Raw genomic sequence first — 20,277 nt, forward strand, 5'->3', positions numbered from 1 at the left:
AAAAAAAAAAAAGACAAATGAAAAACAAAAAAAAGAAACCAACGAAACAAAATTAGAAGGAAAGGAACGCAAGAAGCAAAATGCAAAAGAACAAAAATAAAAAAATGTGGACCCCACCCACACCTTGCACACTTGCACGTTCTTCTTCATTCAACAGATTCAAAATGCATACCTTATTTTGCTTTCTATATTTTCTATATATTTAATATATTTTCTTTTTGTCTTGAATAATAAAAAGACTACATTTTAAAAACCCTAGTATAAAATGCTCTCATCTCGTCAGGGAAGCCTTCACATCCTCTTCTAGAACACCCAGACACACGCACACGCACACACATTGAAAAGGGAGAAGAACAGACATAGCAACGGAGAGATGCGAGAAAATTGGTAGCCGCCGTAGTCCCTTCTCTTCTTCACTTACTCATTTGTAATTACACAGATTTTGCATCTTCATGTTTTGGAGCTCCATTTTTCAGATCAGTCCCCATAACTTCATTAAAAAATATTGAAAGAATCTTGAGCAAGGAAAGCCAAATTCAGCGTCACCCAAAATGACCATCCAAGTTCCAATTTGAGTCAAGCTCCGACGCTTCTACCTAAATTACGGCTTCATTTTGTTCTTTCACAAAACAACAGCTTTATATTTTTTCTTTTTCTTTCTCTCGCTATTATAAAGATCCCTTAAAAATTAACAAAGCTCTGTTCCCATCAAAAGCTTCCGTAAGTTGAGTGAATCCAGTGAGTTTGAGGTGTAGGTTGCTTATGTCTTAGCAGAAACAGAGGAGTCGAGGAGGCTCCGTTGGTCTTGTAAGTTCTAAAAATTCATTTGAGGTTATTTTTATGGTCCGCGGATCAATCTCTTGCTGCTGTTGCATTTTTCAGTCAGATTTCTATTGTTGGGTTCGCTGTAACTGAATTCTCGTTAATAGAAAGGAAAGCTTAACGAGGTCCAATTCTCTTCACTGATCCTACTTGATTTTTCTATTTGTGTTTTCTTATTTCTAATATCTTTTTTATCTTAATTGTTCCGTTGTGATTGCTGCGTAAATAATTCTTGATTTCTACTTGAGTGAGTGAAAATGATTTCACGATTTCGCTAGAAATTCAATTTGTTTAAATTTGAAAGTACTACTGTATTAGAAAAATAGACAATTGTGATTTGATTACAACTTTGGATGATAACTGGATCATAGGTGGTTGGGGTTAAATGCACATAATTCAACTTTAGATATTTTATTATTTATGTTATTTCCTTATCACTTTCATATTATTCGTTAGAAGCATATTTAGGCCGATTACACTCGGGGAGACAAATCTTAGGTCATCTTTTTTATTTTCTTTGCTGAGGTGAGAGGTTGTTCCCTTTAGCTTATATTCAAGGGAATGTCACATAGACTTTGTAAATATTTTATATCCGGGGAATACCCGAGGTACATGTAAATGAAGGTCAAGGAGGAGACGATATGACCATGGAGGCGTAGTACGGTATCTCTATTTTTCCTCTTATTTTATTTTTTTCTTTATCTAGGTGGGGAATAACCTCGATCTTCTTGTGTGTTTATTTTCTTTTAATTGTGTTTTTGCCTCAATTTGAATATTTTAAAAGCCAACTAGATCGAGTACGCAATCGTGACTTTCACGGGACTTGGAGAGTGCCTAACACCTTCTCCCCGAGTCAAATGAACCCCCTTACCCGAATCTCTGGTGCAGACTTAGTTTTGGGGTCTAAAGTGTTTTAAAAGAAAAATTATTTTAAAAACGGTGACCTGGCACATCGAAACCAATGTCAGGTAGCGACTCTAAAAAAAATTCTTTTGAACACAATTTTTGTGACTTTTTTAATTAAAAACCTTTTTTGAGCTTCACAAATCTCTTTTATTATTTTTAAGAGGATTAAGTGAGGTCGAAAAAAGGAGTGTGACATGGGGGTTTGATTTCATAATCCATTTTTGGACCTAGAGAGCTCGATTTGTGGCGATTTTCGGGTGATTTGCACGGAAATCATTGAGGTAAGAAATCCTAACTCGCTTTTGATTAATTTACACGAATCTATTGTTAATTTCATCTTTTAATTAGTGATTTGAGTTGGAAATTTATGAAACTTCATAGGCTAAAATTTAGGGATTTGAAAGGCGATTTGAGGTCGGATTTGAGTAATTTTTATATGGTTGGACTCATTATCGAATGGGTGTTCGAATTTTATAATTTGGTCGGGTTCCGAGACACGAACCCGCATTGACCTTTTGAGTTGACTTTTTATTTCTTTGCAAAGATCATAATTTTATTGTTCGAAATAGTTTCCTATTGTTTATATTTATAGAATGAATTTGTTTCTGCTAGACTTGAGCCATTTAGAGTTGGACGAGGGAGAGACCTAGTAGTAGATTGAGTTAGCGTGAATTGAGGTAAGTGACTTGCCTAACTTTGTGTAGGGGGAATTATCCATTAGGATTGGTGTTGTTTTTGATAACTGTGATGTGTAAAAGTTGTGTACACAAGGAGACGAGTATGTGCACGAGCTAAATGTGGAAAATCACAGATTTTAGCTGTGTAGATTCCTTTCATTCCTTAATTGAGTTACCTTAACATGTTATAGTCATCATTTCTAGTCTATTTTTACATGTTCTACTTGTGTTATCTCTTATTTGTTAATTACCCTACATGTTTAGTTGAAGTTGCCATTGTTTCCTCTATTGCTTATTCATTATTTAACTATGGATTCTTTACTTGAGGCTATTATTCTTGGAATATCTGGTTGATGAAACCAATATTGAGTTATAAAGGCCGCGATTCATATTGAGGAAAAGTGTTAAGTTGTGAAATACTATTCTGTTGAGTTATTCACTTCCGGTTGTTATTGTTAAGACTCTTGTGTACATTGTGGTTGATCCATGGGAACATTATTGTGAAAACATTGTTATTGTTGATTTCTTTGGCAAGTTGTGATATTAGGCACTTGAGGTGCGATTTGTGTTATGTTTTGATATTGATATGCATGCGGTGTTATAAGGTTTTGGGGTTGAAACACATGCGGTATGATAAGGTGTGTACGCGTGGCTAGTAGGAAAACTACTAGAAGTCATGCGGTGTGATAAGCTAGGATAAAACATGGGATGCTATTTTGGGAAAATAATTTTCAAAAACTAAATGCAAGGCTCCCGCGGTGATATAAGGAAAGATTGTGAATTATTCTTATGATTTGAGACTACGAGGCGGTACGATGAAATTTTTTACAAAGGCCGAACGACATCAACAAAAATACAAAAAACAAAAACATCTAAAGGCCTATGTAGCCTGGTCTTTGTTGGGGGCAACATCATCACCCTCGGGATCTTCACCATCCTCAGACTCTCCCAAGTCTTCGGGCTCCTCGTCGTCTTCGGGATAGGCTAATATTTTGGCCTTGGCTTCGAGCTTTTTGGCACTCTCAATCTCAGTTGATAGGTTGAAACCCCGAGCATGAATTTCCTCAAGGGCCTCCCTTCGATATTTCCATTTAGCATGCTCGATAATGTCTTTTGCTCGAACCTGAGCCGTCTCATCATCGGCCTTATAGATGGCCACCATCTCATCGGCATCAGCCTTAATCACTTTGGCCTCCGACTTGGCCGTTTCAAGCTCTGTGGCCAGATTTTCTCGATCAGAGACAACCAAATTCAACTGGGACTGGAGCTTCTCAATCTTCTTGGCTTGTACCAAGGATTTCTCCTTTATACCTCGGAGCTGGATCTCAGCCGAAGCCAGTTGGGCCCGGGCGGTCTCCTTTTTTGAGGCCAGATAGTCCATGTTCTTTTTCCATTCTTCGGCCTCAGCCTTTATCGCATCTACCTCTTTCCGGAGCTGTCCGATCTTGTCAATCTTCTGTTGGACCTACGGGTTTAGACCGTTAGTCACCATGTCTTATTCGTTGTCACTAACTTCAGAAACTCTTCTTACCTGCTCAACCAGGTCGGCATGCTCTTTCCTAGACACCTCTAACTCAGCCCCGAGGCTCTTAGCCTCCCCTTCTCTTTGCTCACTGGGAAGTTTGTAGGTACCTCTTTTCTCAGTGAGCCCTCGGATCTCGGCCCCGTACTGGTCCAGCTCTTCCCAATGGCAGAGTAATGTCTCGTGGTGAAGTACCGAGGCCTACAAACACAGAGAAAAGAGTTATGATCACCTACAAACTAATCTAAGTATAAACTAGAAATTATTAAGAAGTATCTGAAGTTACCCGATTTAACGCCTGTTGAGCTTCATTGAATAGGAAAGGCGATTCCACCTCATTCATCTTAGCCTCGTCCTCCTCTGTCACCAAGCATCGAAGGTAACTAGCCACCCCTATGGAGGCAGAAAGGACCCAGGCGTCTTTCGGGATGGATATAACGATCGACCGCTTCCGGTCAGGATCCACTCGTCCCTAATGATGGACTCTTTCTCGACACCGGTAAATCACCCAACCCGGCGACGTCCTCGGTAGCGGTAGAGTCTACGCCATCAAAAAAGTTATGAAAGGAGTCTACTGCCCCTTGTGGCTCTTCGTTGGGTTGTCCTTTCAACGTCTGAGCCTCTGTAAACATAGACTCAATAAATAAAGGCGAACCAGAAAGGTCTATCACTCCGAGTACGCCCTTCGGGGCACTATCCGCTACCCGAAAAGAACCCGCTACAACCTCATTATCGGCCTTCCTACCTCGAGGCAAAGTGGCCTCGCCCCCTTCTGGTTCGGAAACTTCGGCTAAAGCTCCCTCATCGACCTCCCCGTGTTGAGGCAATTCAGTTTCAGCTCTCACCGATTTGAAGGCCCCTCGTACCTTGAGACCTGACCGCATGCGGGCCACCAGTTCAGATTTTTCTTCTTCTTCTTCTGACTCATCCCTCAGCCGGTGGAGTGAGTGCGAAGAGAGCGCCTGAGCACTGGTTCTACCCTTAGATTTACGCACCAGACTTCTTTTTGTTCTTTTCTTTTCCGAGCTCGGAGAACTTTGGGCCCTCTTCATTTTCTTCTTATCACCCTGCCTCAGAGCAGGGGACTCGACAGGTACATCCTCGTCACTGGATGGAGGCCTCATAGCAACATCCTTGGAAAGACCTGCAAAAGAAAACGGAACGAATAAGAACTAACAGCACGAGGAAAAAATCAAGTATTATTAACTCAGAAAAGGAAACTCACCACGGGAACGAGCCTCCCACCGGCCCTTCGAAAGTTCGCGCCATGCGTGCTCGAAATAGGGCTTCTGTGACACGATGCCCTCGACCCACTCCTTGAGTCGAGGAACTGCATCAGGCATCCGAGCAACAATTGCACCACAAAACATCGATAAGAAGGGAAGAAAAGGAAAAGCAATAAACGAAATCTTAAAGGCAAGGTTATACTTATGTTTCATATTCCATTTCTCGGGAAATGGAATGTCCTCGGCCGGGATTAAATCCGAGGTCTTCACTCGAACAAATCAGCCCAACCAGCCTCGGTCCCTATCCTCGTCTATACTCGAGAATGGGGCCTTACTGGCCCGACGGGTAATTTTTATTAATCCCTCTCGATAGAGTCGGGGACTATACAAACGCATGAGGTGATCGATGGTGAAGGGACACCCCTCAATTTTGTTTATGAAGAAGCAGAGGAGAATTACTATCCTCCAGACAAAGGGATGGATTTGATCGAGTGTCACCTCGTACCTCTTACAGAAGGCGATAATGACCGGGTCCAAGGGGCCCAACGTGAAGGAATAAGTGTAAACACTTAAAAAACTCTCCACGTGGGTAGTAATTGCTTCCTCGGGCGAAGGCACCACCACGTGCTTACCAACCCAGTTGCAATCCTCATTGACCTTGGAGAGGAGACTGTCGGTGACCGAGCATATATATCGAGACCGGCTAACACTGACCCGGTATCGAGGAAGTTTTCTCGACCTTGAAATCAGCACCGGTCGAGCACTGGCCTGGAATAAACGCTTCAAGAGGAGGTTCTGTCGTTGGTTCCTCGTCGGCCGACCATGATGAAGAGGCAGTTTCTTTTTGTGGGACTATCTTAGAAATCTTTGCCATTTTATCTTTTGAATAAAGATGGAGGAGAGAAAGTTAAAAGATTACGCTTAATGGTTTGGAGTGAAGACAAGCGAGAGTTCTTGCAAAAACCTCAAGAATCTGGATACAAGTGTTAGAGAGTGCAAAGATTTGTTAAGAACAAGAGTAGAAGAGGTTTAGATGTAAAGTTTGAATGAATAAAGGATGGAGTATTTATAGTTTTCAAACGACGGTTCAAAGTCTGTAGTAGCCGACCAGCAACTGACGAACATTTAATGCCATTAAGACATGACTGACGAGACGTTTCGTCCATTTTTGTCGTTTCTGACACAAAGTATCGAGAGGAGGATCGGGGGCTCATATCGTTTCTCGTCGTTTACACTCCGAAAAATGAGGGGACTATTTGTATATGGTCGAAATCGGGCTCATCTATTGTTTGATAGATCGAGATTAAAATATGATGAATTGAAGATCAACCTCGGGTTCCATCGAACCGAGATGCGAGGTTAGAAAACCCGTCTTCGACGTTACCGAGTCCATAAGAGCAAAATCGACCCCGATTTCGAATGAGCCCGAGGTAACGTTGTCGGACCAGATAGGCCTAAATATCCGTAATCGGCCAGATATCACGGCGGGAATCTCGACATGTATCAATGAGAAACCAGTTAATTAGCAAATCATGAGATTTTTTACCTTTTATAGAATTGTACCTAAAGTAGGATTTCCCTACTATATAAAGGGGGTCTGATTATTTGCAAGACACATTATAACACGCATCCCAGAGCAATATGCTGATTACTAGTTCTTATTATCGCATCACTCTGTTCTGATATCGATTAAGGCATTTTTAACTCGAGGGTGATCAGACTTCAAAGCCAAGATTGTTCAACTTGTGTGATTTATATTTACTTTTCTATCATTAATTTCAATATTAATCTGATTTCTCAATTTGTATCAAGTGAGATCACGTATCCTTAAGGGTAAACACATTCATCTCAGCTCCAATCCCATCGGTCGGCCTATTTGTTGATCAAATGCAACCTTCAACCTCGATTCAAATCAGATTGGCAGATGGCACACGAATGGTTTTAAGGTTCAACTTCCAACATAAAGTTAGAGATATCCGAGGATTAACTGATGCATCAAGGCCTGGTGGACCAAGGAGCTATCATCTGCAGACAATGGGTTTCCTCCCAAGGAACTTGCTGATCTCGACCAGACAATAGAACAAGCTGGCCTAGCCAATTCAGTTGTGATCCAGAAACTTGAGTTATTTCACATTTTATGCCAATTCTAATGCAGTTACCACCACGAACAGATATTGATCTCTAAATGTTGAGCCTTGAGGGTGCGTTGATGTGTTCCTTGAGGCATCCTAACATTGGCTTAACCTATTCCCAAAAGCAAACTCATTAGGTGAGAATTATCCAAAATTATATAAGGAGATAATAGGTCATTCCTCAACCAATATGGGACATTAACCTTACTCTTTGTTCAAGATTGGACAATTGGATAGTGGATAACATAATATGGGGTCTAATATTGAGTAAACCAAGAATTGCGATGAGTTTACCCCTTTTACCACTTAAAGAAAATAAACCTTTATCCTAACTCCAAAATCTAGATCAAGGATTGTCTCAAATCGAATAAGGGGACAACAATCCATCTCCTCAACTAACATAGGCCGCTTAACATTTGCCTAACATTGCTTTGCAGCAGAAGCAATTGAACTGATCCGCTTAACATTGCTTTGTAAAATTGGTGGATTGCCGTCCTTGAGCAACAGTGTATAGTGGTTCGCATCCCTGAGTAGTGAGAATCAGAGGCCGCCCTGAGAGAATAGACACTTGCGGAAAATGTATGTATGCCGCCATTCATGGCAAAGACGAACAGGCAGCTTAGACATGTATGTGTAATTGTATAATTCATTTCGATCGCCATTTAGTTTGCTTTATTTTTTGTAGGGCATAGACCTTGCAAGCTTTATCAACCGGAATCTAATTTTATTTTCATATACTTATTTCAATTTTTTTAGTTAGTAGAACCTTCCAAATATATAACACTCTTACAGGAAGTCTCTTGTTTCATCCAATACTAAATTTTCAATAAATATTAATTTATGAACCAATCATTTCAATTGTGCAACATACTCAATAATAAGAAGTTAGAGATTGAAGATTGAACCCATAAAACTTAAATTTTGAATTCGCTTCTAATTCATGGCTTTTGAATGCCCAAATCTTGCTGCCACTAGAATAGTCATCCTTTCACTATTAAGTAGCTCTCAAATTGAGAAGAATTCAAGTTGTCTATTTATCTAAGAGAAAAATATGTTCCCTGGGACCTTGAAAAGAATATGTAATTGGAAACACAAACCGACAGGGTTATAAATATATGTTGGCACACAAATTGCAAATAACATTTAGATGAATGAATTGACAACTAATTTAACCACCAAATTTAAACAGCCTGAACTTGGTACACCAGGAAAAAACTTTCCCGGACACAACATATGCGCCAAAACATGTTTATTGACCATATTAAGGTGAAACTTTGAGGTGAGAATACATATTAATTAATCATGATCAAGTGAAAGATTTAATGTAAAACAGACATGTCACGAACTGTTGTATGCACCGGCTACAGCCGAGCAAGTAATATTGTCGATACTCTCCATAAACAAGAGACATGGTCACTCTAGATAAGTAAGTTATAGTTCTTAAATATGATGGTCAACCAATCCTTCCATTTTCAGCCAAAATAGGTGCCAGATGCAGAAGGATCGTCACATTATAAAATAAATATAAAAATGGGAAATAGATTTAACTCCTAAATATTTAAGATTAGTAGTCCGCAATGTTCAGTTACAACTCATTTAGGTCACACAAATTGCAGTCAGTTGGACACACAATGTCACTCACTTACCCAGTCAGTTGCACACAAGCTCTTATATATAGAAAAAGTGGTTACAATAGATTAAGGGTGTCAGGCTTTTGAAAGCACATTATCTTCTCAGTGCTGTACAATTCGATAGCACAACAGTACTGGAGCTTGTACGGAAGAAAATGTGTACCTCCTTATACTGCATGAAGGTCAAAGCTGTTATCTCTTCCTGCGCTTCGACTCCACCTAGCAATTGAATAAGAGACGGCTTAGCTAAAATGTTTACTGGCTAAAGATAAATTAGAGGCTAAGATTCATAAGAGCCTATCTTTCAAGTATAGCATTTTATGATGCAGCTCCCTGAGAGCACACAGAAATATGTATGTGCATACACAAGTCTGAATACCCATCTACACATCAGAAATAAGGTACACTATTGAATAAATATCACAGCCTATTATCATTCAGCCAGATCCCAGAACCAATCATCTCAACCCCACCTCTGTTTCTACTTTAAGTATCCTAAGAGTACTTGAAAAGATTTTGAGAATCCTAACAGCCAGCCCAGCATGACAACCAACTAACAACCATTTTATCCATCTTATTCTCGATTAATTTCATTTAGCCAACATCCACTGCCATGGGCAGGAGATATCAATCAATAATCAGAACCAATAGTATAATACAACAACAAAAAAAAAAAAAAAAAAAAACCGTGTATCCCACAAATAAGGGGTTTGGGGAGGGTACTATGTACGCAACCTTACCCCTACCTTATGCAGGTAGAGAGGCTATTTCCAGTAGAAACCAGTCTATTGTATGTCAAACAAAATTTCCCAACCCACTCCCTTCTTATTCTCCCATCCTATGTTGCTCGGATTATATGAAAATGTTGCCGGATGTATGTCAGATCCTCCAAAAGCAGTGCAATTTTGGAGGATCCGACACGGATGCAGCAACATTTTGAAGAGTCTGCGCAACATAGCTCCCATCAACAGCGATTCATCTACTACCTGCAACCCGTAGAGCCACTTCCCGCAATTCTCTCTTTATGACAATGATTACATCAAATGGTCAATGTCAAATCACACCTGACAACACAAAAACTAGAGATTCTAGCACAAGAATCAGATACAGAAATGAGTAAGCTGGGATGAAACCAATTGGAACCTGACACCACAAACTTTTACATATTACTCTGTCCAAGTTAAATATCATAGATTTTTTTTTGAGATGGTCCCAAACTAATTATCCTAGATTTATGAGATTGTTTTGAAATATGTCCACTTTCCTCAATAGGAACATCTACCAACCTATGCAATAAGGTAACACGACACCCCAAATGTACTTACTAAAGTTTGGATTCATTAAAAAGTTAATTTTATCTTCATTAAACCATCTGTTAACATAAAATGAAACTTCATCTCATGCCTTCTCACCCAATTTGAATCAAATTATATCTCCTGGTAGTTTTACAACTGATGTTAGAGTGTGAATTCCACTAAATTTGTCGAATGACATTTTTTCAATGCTTTCCTGCTAACTTTGTTTCCAAACCAAACATAGGAGAAGATGTAAGTTTAATTCATTCAGTCCGACATCTTTCTTACTGGGTTCGTGTGGTCAATGCCAAAGAGGTTTGACCCGATTGTATCTCAATTTTCTTCATGGCTGTAGAATGGGAACTTTGCACTTGACTCAAATCACGCAGTGTGGCCTGTCTTCTCACACTCTCCCAACATCTTCTCTAGCAATCTCTCAATCTTTGCAAGCTTGTTGTTTTTGAGATTCTCCTAGGGGAATTGAGGATTGCCCTTGATTGTAGGAAGAAAGGGGGGGGGGATGGTTGCTATGTTGATACATATGATGGGGCCTTTGACCATTGGTTGTTTGTGAGGACCATACTCGCCTATTTCCCCCTTGACTATTAGAATTCCATCCTTGATTGCCATGGTTGTTGTTTAAACCTTGGTAGTTTAGCCATTTTTGGGGCAGCCTCCCTAGACTTTGATTGGGGCCTCCTTGATAGTTGCCTCTTTGTCGATTCATTCTCCTTTGGTAATTACCCACATAGTTAGCCGCTTCATTTTGCACATAGTGACAATGTTTTTGAACATTGCTTGACATGCGCATGAGACAAACAATAGCGGATGAACTAAAACTGTCCATTCATTGTATCAACCACGTGGACTTTCTTCACTCCTCATTCTGAAATTTGCTTTGAAATGGGGAACATATGAGTTGTCAACTGTGCAATAGCTTTATCTCATGCTTCATTCTCCTTGAAACTTGTTTGCTTGAGGTAATAGGTGTAGCATCACTACCCATGTGCCATGCATGGGCATCCTAGACTACTTTGTCTAAAACTACTCCAGCTTCGAGGAATGTTAAGTCCATGGTTGTGCCATTCGCCATTCCAGGAATGTTAGGTCCATGATTGTGCCATTCGCCATTATCAACTACTGATCTTGTGACCTTGTCCAAAGCTAGGTAAAAGGTTTGTTACAATGGTAAGTGAGGATCCATGCTGGGACACTCCTTCAGACACCTCACCTCATATAAGGTTTCAATGGCCTTTGTTGAAAACCTAGGATGTCCGTTCTCAACTTTGCAATCCTAGTTGCCGGAAAGAATTTGGCAAAGAACACCTCAGGTAACTCCTCCCAATTATAAATTGACAACACAGGGAGCTCATCTAACCACACTGAGGCTTCCCCTTGCAATGAGAATAGGAAAAACCTCAATCTTAAGGCATCCTCAGATACATTGGTCTTCTTATACAAAGCACAAACTAACAAAAAGTTGTGAATATGTAGCTAAGGGCCTTCATGCGGTTGGCCACCAAATAACCCGTTTTTGGCTAGCATTTGGAATATCAAGGATATAACGTCAAAGTTCGCCACTCCCATATGCGATAGAATTATGTTATTAGCACAACCATATTACATCGATTGGCTCATCCTCATCACCCAAAGGTGGTACAATAGCGGTCGGATTAGCCATTGCAAGTACCTAACTGGAGAAAGCAAAATTAAAAAGAGAACGACAACCAAATCAAACTATAGTAATACAAATACACTAGTAATCCCTAAATACCTACTGCTCTCCAGCAACAACGCCAAAATTTGGTTAAACCAACTTACTCCTAAAAAGGATAAGCGGTTGTCCCAAATATAATTACCTAACAAGGGGGGGGGGGCGAATATACAAGGAGCAATAGATTGGTGGGATTGATTTCTAGACTAATACATTATATGAGTTTTAGGTTTATGAGTTATTTAACAACTACAAAAAGTGAACAAGTAAAGCAATTAACTAAAATTGAATAAAATCAGATAGAGGAAGGCACTAGGGTTGTATCTCCTTCCTAAATTACATTAGCTAGTGGGTATTTTCTTAATTTGCCTAATTACTTGATTAATTATTATGGCTCAATCTTAATTACCAAAACATTTTCTAGTATTAATGGATCTATCTTAATTAAATTTTCCCAAGTCTAATGAGATGCTTCAAGTCCCTATTGAGTTAAACTCAAGGAAAAATTTAGTTATTCCTAGCTTGAGCTATACAATCCTAATTCTCCTTAGTTCTTACCCGATTCTAATTCTCCTTTCCCAAATGAGAGCTAAGACATTCAAGGCTTATTCAAGTGTTGGTAACCACTCAATTTTTTAAGCATGAAATCAATTAGATAACAGTAATCCCAAGCAATTTCAGGTAAATAATCAGTAACTCATTAAGAAACAAATTAGTTAGGTCTACAACCCAAGTTAGATGTTTAACTAGACATTCTTAAAATGAAAATAAGAACACAAATTAATGAAGTAAACACAACGGGTCGATGAAATTAAGGATAAATGATTCAGATTCAATGATTAGAGTCCACCAAGTGTTGGATCTCCAAGTAGAAAATACTCTAACACGTCTCAGCTTTCAAACCAAAGATAAGAAAAAGACCTCAAAATTAACTATTTATCAGCATCCTAAATTATAATGCGACAAGTTTCCAAAAGTATCCTTCGGAAAGCCCATCTTGCTGCCACACTTTGGATTCTGTAGTCACACTTTACATTCAAATAGCTCAAGTTGAAGTTTGGCCCAGTTTTGCTGGCCACACTTTTATTTTGCAATCGCATTTTACTTCTTCAATGTACCGGAGCTTACTTACATTCATCTTCCTATCTATACAACTAAGGAATTCCTTTCAACCTGGGAGTGACGGGATATATTATCAAATTGCAAGCAATCAACGACTTGAAATCCAACACCAACTTAGTTTGGCCATTAGTCGTCGATATTATCATTAGTATGATACATTAGGTATCATCGTGACTTAAACACTGACCCTTTGCTCAGTCCTAGCCTTCTCCTTCCATGAAGGAATCTGAGACATTTGGTATCGCCATGACTAAGCATGCAACTCTGCCCTTCTTACTCAACCCCATCCCTCCCCTTCCTTTGGGGTGAACAAAAGATCCTAACAACCAGCTACATATAATAACATAGTGTAAGAAAGCAACCATCACCATCCCATCTCTAGAAAAGGCCGTTTAATAAATCATATTTGTGATAATAAGGACATTAACTGACTTGCTAATAGCAGTACTGCTAAAACTCTAAGGGGCCGTTTGCTTATCCCTTGTTCCGTATTTTATCCCGGAATTGTTATCCCTTGTCCCACAAGCCAAACGATCCCCAAGTCTAACAAGTGTGCGAACAGATTCTTACCTTTGGCTCAACATGGAACGAGCTCAAATGTCGTTTGGCGCCATCTTCCGATGAACAGTCAGAACACAAGAAAGGGTCTAATTTCTTTGCTTCTTCAATAGTCATACCCATACAAGAAGGATGGAACCTGCAATAAATTAGTACAAAAGATGAAAAGACCTTCTTACAAACATAGATATCTTTTGAAAAGTTCTTGAAAACATAGCATCCAACAATCATAACACAGAAAGCTTAATAGAACTCCATGACTGACTCAGACCTCCCTAATATACAGGATGCTGAATAACACAGAAAAAATTGCACTCAACACCAGTAGAGGCAATTACAGACAAAAGGATTTTCAAACATCCACTCCACACTACTCTGGCCTTCTGTTTCCTCATTTCAAGTTCCTATGAGCTCAGCTGAATACCAACACTTAGACTCATCTTTTTATTTAATCATATTTTCCCACTTAACAAGAAGATTATTTAGATAATCCTTTATTGTGTCAACCCTTTTTTTTATTTCACTGTTCGACCTTACATCCAACTCACTTTTAGCTGATTGCTAATATCCATCATATATCTCTCATGATTGCCTTCAAAGGAACTTAGCCATCTATCGATCCAATTCAACCTAATACACCAATCATTCTCAGATGCTCGGCAATATTTATCTATTAGACTCATTCTCTCTTATAAACACCTAGATACATATTGCCTTCAAATCCAAACTATACCCATACAGAGGGTTCCAGTTCCTGTCACAGCATTGTTTTAACTTATTGGAAGAGTTTGAAGAATATAGCAAAATAATGATAAAAGCTATCAATTTGTATTACAAATTTTAAATGCATAAATAAGGGGATAAGGGCAAAAAAAGGTACAAAAGATGCAATTCTAGAGCAGTTTTTCCCTAATTGTTATAGTACAATATGAATAGCGGACAACAACAATGATATGACTACTCCAAGAACAAATTTCAGAAGATCGTGTATTAAAGAATAAAAGTTGTGCATATAGAGACAACATAGAGGCAGAGGGATATGACAAACCTCTTTTGCATTTTCATACTTTATGTCCTCAGATGTTGGTCATGTGACCATTTATCTGTCTTTGTTATTATTTATATATGAATTAAAATAACTCCATTTAGACATATCCTTTCTCTCTCATTTTATATTTTTAACCTAAAGTTTAGAACACCAAGCTTGCTTGTTGGTTTCCATGAATACAAGTAAAAAAGACATGCTAATATGTAAAGGAATGAATTCAGTAATATATATACCAGTCTTTGCATCCTTCACACTGCACCATGAGATCATCCGGGTTATAGGGCATCTCACACTTACAATACCTTTAAAATCAAAACATTCGGAGATATCAGCATGTTAACAAACAATACAAGCACAACTCTAACATTCCACCAAAAAAAAGAGCAATTTTCAAATTTCACAGTAAAGCTATGAGCAACTCACACAGCAACACGGTCAGGAGTAAATCCTCCTGTGGCAGCTTTGTACTCGAACCTACAAAAGTAATCCTCAGGGCCCACATTCTCCAGTTTGGTGTAGTTCTTGAAAGAGTGCACAATGCACTTCCCCTCGATGGTGTGTGCACTCTGCAAATCGTAGTGATCTGACAAGAACAGCTCCTTGGCCCCGTGGAACTGTCTGCGGCCACCAATAGACTCCTCAGGGCGGTAATACCATCGAACTCGAACCTTCACATTGTTACGGTGGTCAGCCTCAATTTTCTCCACTCTTGCCACATATGGGGGCTTATCAGAATCAGATGGTTTCATCAACACATAATCACCAGCTGAAACAGAAACAAAAGTAAAAATCTTAATCTCCTGTAAGCTCCAATCAAACACTTCTTCAGACTCCCCCCCCCCCCCTTCCTTTTTCCCAAAACAAAAGCAAAAAAAGCTGATAGTGCAAAGAGAAAACAATGCCCCAAATTTCAGCAGATTCATTGAAGTGTATGGTACATGAATGAATGCGTGTTTATTTTGTCTCGGGACAACAAAATGTCCACATTGATTGTTAGAGAGATAGTGCAAGCTAAAAACGCATTTGAATAATTTAGGGAGACAAAGCCCAATGAACTACAAAGGAATCCATTACAAAAGACAGTCTTCCATTCCAAGTTTTATGGCATTTTTTTCATTTTGCAGCATTCCAAATGGTCTAACACCAATAACAAAGTTCTATAGAACTTGCAAACTTTCAAGAATTCAAATTCATTTATCTATTCAATTTTTTTTATCTCCATCAGTTAAGAGGTACATGGGTTCGGTTAAGAACCAAATGGTTAACAATGACTTAGTTACCTGATACATTAGATAAAAACATGAAGGTAGAGGTGTGAAGTATCAATCAGGAAAGAAAACATTTTTCTCTATTCTGTCTTTCTCTCCGATCTCTCTCTCTTCTCTCTGCACTATCTACTTCCTCCTCCTTTTCTTTCATCTCTTCTCAATGTACTCTTCTCCTTCGCTGAAGCTTACATCTAAATCCCTGCTAGAGCTAGTTGCAAGTGCTTTGTCGTGTCCATTTCAGCATAGTCTAATTTCCACTTTCCCTTTTTTCCACTTTGTATTTCATTACCTTTTTCCCACGAGTCTAAATGGAGCGACATGATCTGTGAAGATTCATATAGCCGAGTACCTATGAGGAACATTTTCTCTTGTATATTTCGTAGGAATATATCCTCTTGGTTATATATTTAAATAGAATATATTCTCTTGGTTGTGTATTTGGTATGAATACATTCACTTGGTTGTATATTTGGTATAAGAGAATCTTGTAGATACGGAATATATAACCAAGAGAATATATTCCTCATTAGTGCCGAACCTAACTAGTTTAGGATTGAGGCAACCACAAAGTTTAAGAGTGTTATTGTATTTCATTTCCTTTGGCACCATCATAATTGTAATTAAGTTGAATATCAATGGAATAGTCCTTCTTCTGAATTGTTCTGAATATTGGGATCACTACAACTTCTTTTTGATAAATGAGAATCCCCGAGGACCATAGGGCACAGTTCAAAACTCGGTGGATAAGACACCAGCCTCTTTACCCTTCTCTACTTAAAAACCAAACTTTAGCGTCCACTTAGCCCACACATCACGCGCTGTGCTCTTACCATAAGAATAAAATCCTTGGGACTTGGGAGCTATTAGACTAACTTTTCAGCTACTGCTTTAGCGATTCTTACACTCTCACTAGTATAATACTCCTATATAAGTCAAATCAACATCATACAAGCTGTTTTGGATTGTGTATTCTTGTTATATTGAATTTTATTGTTACATTAAATACAATGTTTGTCATGATTGTTGCTCAAAGTTTATTGTACCGTTCACTCTCAACAAAAAAATTATTGTATTGTGAAATCCATTGTTAGCTAACAATGAAAAGATCCATTTTACGTAACAACCAATTTTGGTGTGCTGAAATAGCTACGTTATTTCTCTGTCCAATTGCCTAACTACTATGTAATAATCGCATTTTATCTTATACCCTATTTTGCCATGTAACTCCACCTTTTTCTATAATCATATTTTAGCAGACCTTCCCCATTACTACTACTCCTTCTAGTATGTAATCATCCTTCTTCCTCTCTGTTTTTTTTTTTTTTTGAGCGTTGAATTATTGATAAATTCAATATCCATTGTAATAAAGGATATTTTAGTGAATTTGTAAGGAGATTGGTGGAGCAGTATAGGGGACAAAGAAGGACCTGCATATGATGTTCATTGACCTAGACAAAGCATACGACAAAGTCCCGAAAGAGGTGCTATGGAGATGCTTGGAGGCTAAAGGAGTCCAGGTAGCCTATATTAGGGTGATTCAAGACATGTATGATGGTGTTAAGATTCGGGTGAGGACAATTGGAGGAGACTCGGGGCACTTTCCGGTGGTGATGGGGTTGCACCAAGGATCAGCTCTTAGCCCATTTTTATTTTCCTTAGTGATGGACGCACTGACTCGACACATTCAAGGGAAGGTACCATGGTGTATGTTATTTGCTGATGACATAGTTCTAATTTCCGAGATGCGGGGTGGTGTTAACAAGAGGCTGGAGGTTTGGAGGAGGACCTTAGAGTCTAAAGGTTTCAAGTTGAGCAGGACCAAGATGGAATACTTGGAGTGCAAGTTTGCAACGTAACCTAGGAAGAAGACATGGAGGTGAGGCTCGATACACAAGTCATTCGCAAGAGAGAAAGTTTACGTACCTTGGGTCAGTAATATAAGGAATTGAAAATTGATGAGGATGTTACACATCGTATCGGAGCAGGGTGAATGAAATGGAAGCTCGCTTCCGGTGTATTGTGTGATAGGAAGGCGCCACTTAAACTTAAAGGTAAGTTCTATAAAGTGGTGGTTATGTTGTATGTGGCAGAGTGTTGGCCAGTCAAGAATTCTCATGTCCAGAAGATAAAAGTAGTTCAAACGAGGATGTTGAGATGGATGTGCGGGCATTCTAGATTTGACAAGATCAAGAATGAGGTTATTCGGGAAAAGATGGGAGTGACCCCCGTGGAGGACAAGATGCGAGAGGCGAGGCTGAGATGATTCAGACATGTGAAGAGGAGAAGCATTGATGTCCCGGTTAGGAGGCGTGAGAGGTTGACCTTAGGGGGTATGAAGAGGGGCAGAGGTAGGCCTAAGAAGTATTGCGGAAAGATGATTGGGCAGTATATGGCGCAGCTGGAGCTTACCGAGGACATGTTCCTAGATAGAAGGGTGTGGCGGTCGAGGATTAGGATAGAAGACTAGTAGGTAGTCGAGCGCTTTGCTTTTTCTTTCTCGGACCGGTAGCATTAGTATTAGTATGGTATCACTGTTACTTGTAGATTGCTATCTTTACCTACTGTTTGATTGATATCTTTCGCTTTGGTTTTCTTAATTTCCTGTTGTTGTTGTTACTACTTGTGGCCTATGCTTCTTTTCATCTATTCTCTAACTGAGGGTCTATACAAACAGTCTTTCTTCCCTCCCAAGGTACGTGAAAGGTCTGCGTACACATTACTCTCCCAAGACCCTACTTGTGGGAACTCACTGGGTTTGTTGTTGTTTGTTGATATACAATACAAACAAATCAAACCAAAAAAAGTGAAACTTGTGAAGCCCCCAAGGCCTAGCTCAAGTGGCAAAGGTGGTGGATTTGTGTCTTAGGTCACAGGTTCAAGCCCCCACACCATGCAAAGCAAAGCCTGGTATTTAAGTGGAGAAGGGTAGAGGGGTGGGCCTATTATCCACCGAGTTTCGAAGGCTACGGTTGGTGCAAAGGATCGGCCCAAACGAATTTCTCGGTCATAAAAAAAAAAGGTGAAACTTGTGAAACAACAAACAAATCATACAATCTATCCAAACAAAGTCTTAACAACATAATACATTACAAAACAATAAATTTGTTGTTAAGCTCCGTGTCAATCAAACACTCACATAAAAATAAGCAAATGAGAGATAAATTCCTATTTCAAAAAAATGAAAAATAAGAATGTGTATTTGCCTCCATATACACACACAACAAAGCATTTATTTAACGTAAAAATCAAAATCCAAAGATGAATTAATAAAAGGAAAAAAGCATTATTACGTCTTACGACTTTGTTGGTACCCTTGATAGTGTAAGAATCAAGGTCCTTCTTCCCTGGTTTAGTCTTTGCCATCAATTCTCCCTCACCGGTCAAGAGTCAAGACTCAAGACCCACAAACTTCCTTCTACGGGTTACAATACTTCTTTTGCTTTTCTATTGAGTTTTTTTCACGAAAATATAGTGACCCAGTTGTCGAAATCCTCCGATGGTAACACTTGCTTAGCTTGTCGTAGACAGTGGAGAAGCAGAAACCCTAGTAGCTGAAAACTGGAGGTCGAACAGAGGGAAAGAAGAAAGAGGTTTTGTTCCAATGGTTACAGTGGTACAACTTGTAACCAACGAAACATATCTGTCCCAAGTTCCAACCATATGAATTAGGTTAATCATGATTAGTAAATTAAGTAAGAATATAAATAATTAAGTACAGCTGGGAGATTAATTAAGTATTTAATTATAAGTTAGATGTTAAACACAGTGTAATAATTAGGATGACTCTTGTATTTATCTTTACTTGCTGCTATAATTTTATTTTAACTTCACAAAAATTGAATGTGCTCACATTCGAGGTTATTCATGGATCACGTAGCGAAGCAAGACGATAAAACATTCCCAGATAATGAAGCTGAAAGGAGTGTAATGTTCGGAGTGTTCTAGAAGCTAATTACATGAGAACTTAGCGGTGTTTAGTTAGAAGCACGTAGCAGGTTTATTTGATTTGTTTGATTTTAGTTCATTCTTGTTTGTAACTAATTTTTAACTAATTCAAGGTGTTTTGGTTTTTCTTCTTTCTTTTTGGTGATTTTTTATTGGGATTTTTTCATTCTTATACACTATTGGAAACTTTATTACCCTAAATGTTCATGTTTAGTAAATTACCCTACCTACACAAATTTTGTTTACAAAATATATACATTTCACCTTAAAAGGCTCTCAATCCATTATTAGTGCCTTCATGTCACGACCCGGATTTTCCGCTCTCGGAAGTCGTGATGGTGCCTAGTAGTGGAAGTTAGGCAAGCCAACCGTTTAAACAATTTACCTTTTTCCCATTTTTAATCCTTAACA

At 38.9% G+C, this 20,277-nt stretch overlaps 1 protein-coding gene and 1 long non-coding RNA gene across 2 annotated transcripts; one reads left to right on the top strand and one right to left on the bottom strand.

The window, feature by feature from the left end:
* Nucleotides 1-254: 254 nt before the first annotated feature.
* On the top strand, nucleotides 255-7,318 carry LOC104243055 (uncharacterized). Its single transcript, XR_715124.2, has 2 exons — nucleotides 255-947; nucleotides 6,966-7,318. It is a non-coding gene; the product is annotated as an uncharacterized lncRNA (long non-coding RNA).
* A 1,505-nt stretch (nucleotides 7,319-8,823) lies between these two features.
* On the bottom strand, nucleotides 8,824-19,597 carry LOC104243056 (chromatin remodeling protein EBS-like). Its single transcript, XM_009798181.2, has 5 exons — nucleotides 19,212-19,597; nucleotides 15,077-15,419; nucleotides 14,887-14,955; nucleotides 13,618-13,744; nucleotides 8,824-9,135 (listed from the first exon to the last, which is right to left on the bottom strand). The coding sequence occupies exons 1-5, from the start codon at nucleotides 19,282-19,284 to the stop codon at nucleotides 9,109-9,111; spliced, it is 639 nt and encodes a 212-aa protein (XP_009796483.1). The 5' UTR covers nucleotides 19,285-19,597; the 3' UTR covers nucleotides 8,824-9,108.
* Between the last annotated feature and the right edge of the window lie 680 nt (nucleotides 19,598-20,277).

Source organism: Nicotiana sylvestris, chromosome 5 (genome assembly GCF_000393655.2).
Source record: "Nicotiana sylvestris chromosome 5, ASM39365v2, whole genome shotgun sequence".
NCBI classification, from domain to species: domain Eukaryota; kingdom Viridiplantae; phylum Streptophyta; class Magnoliopsida; order Solanales; family Solanaceae; genus Nicotiana; species Nicotiana sylvestris.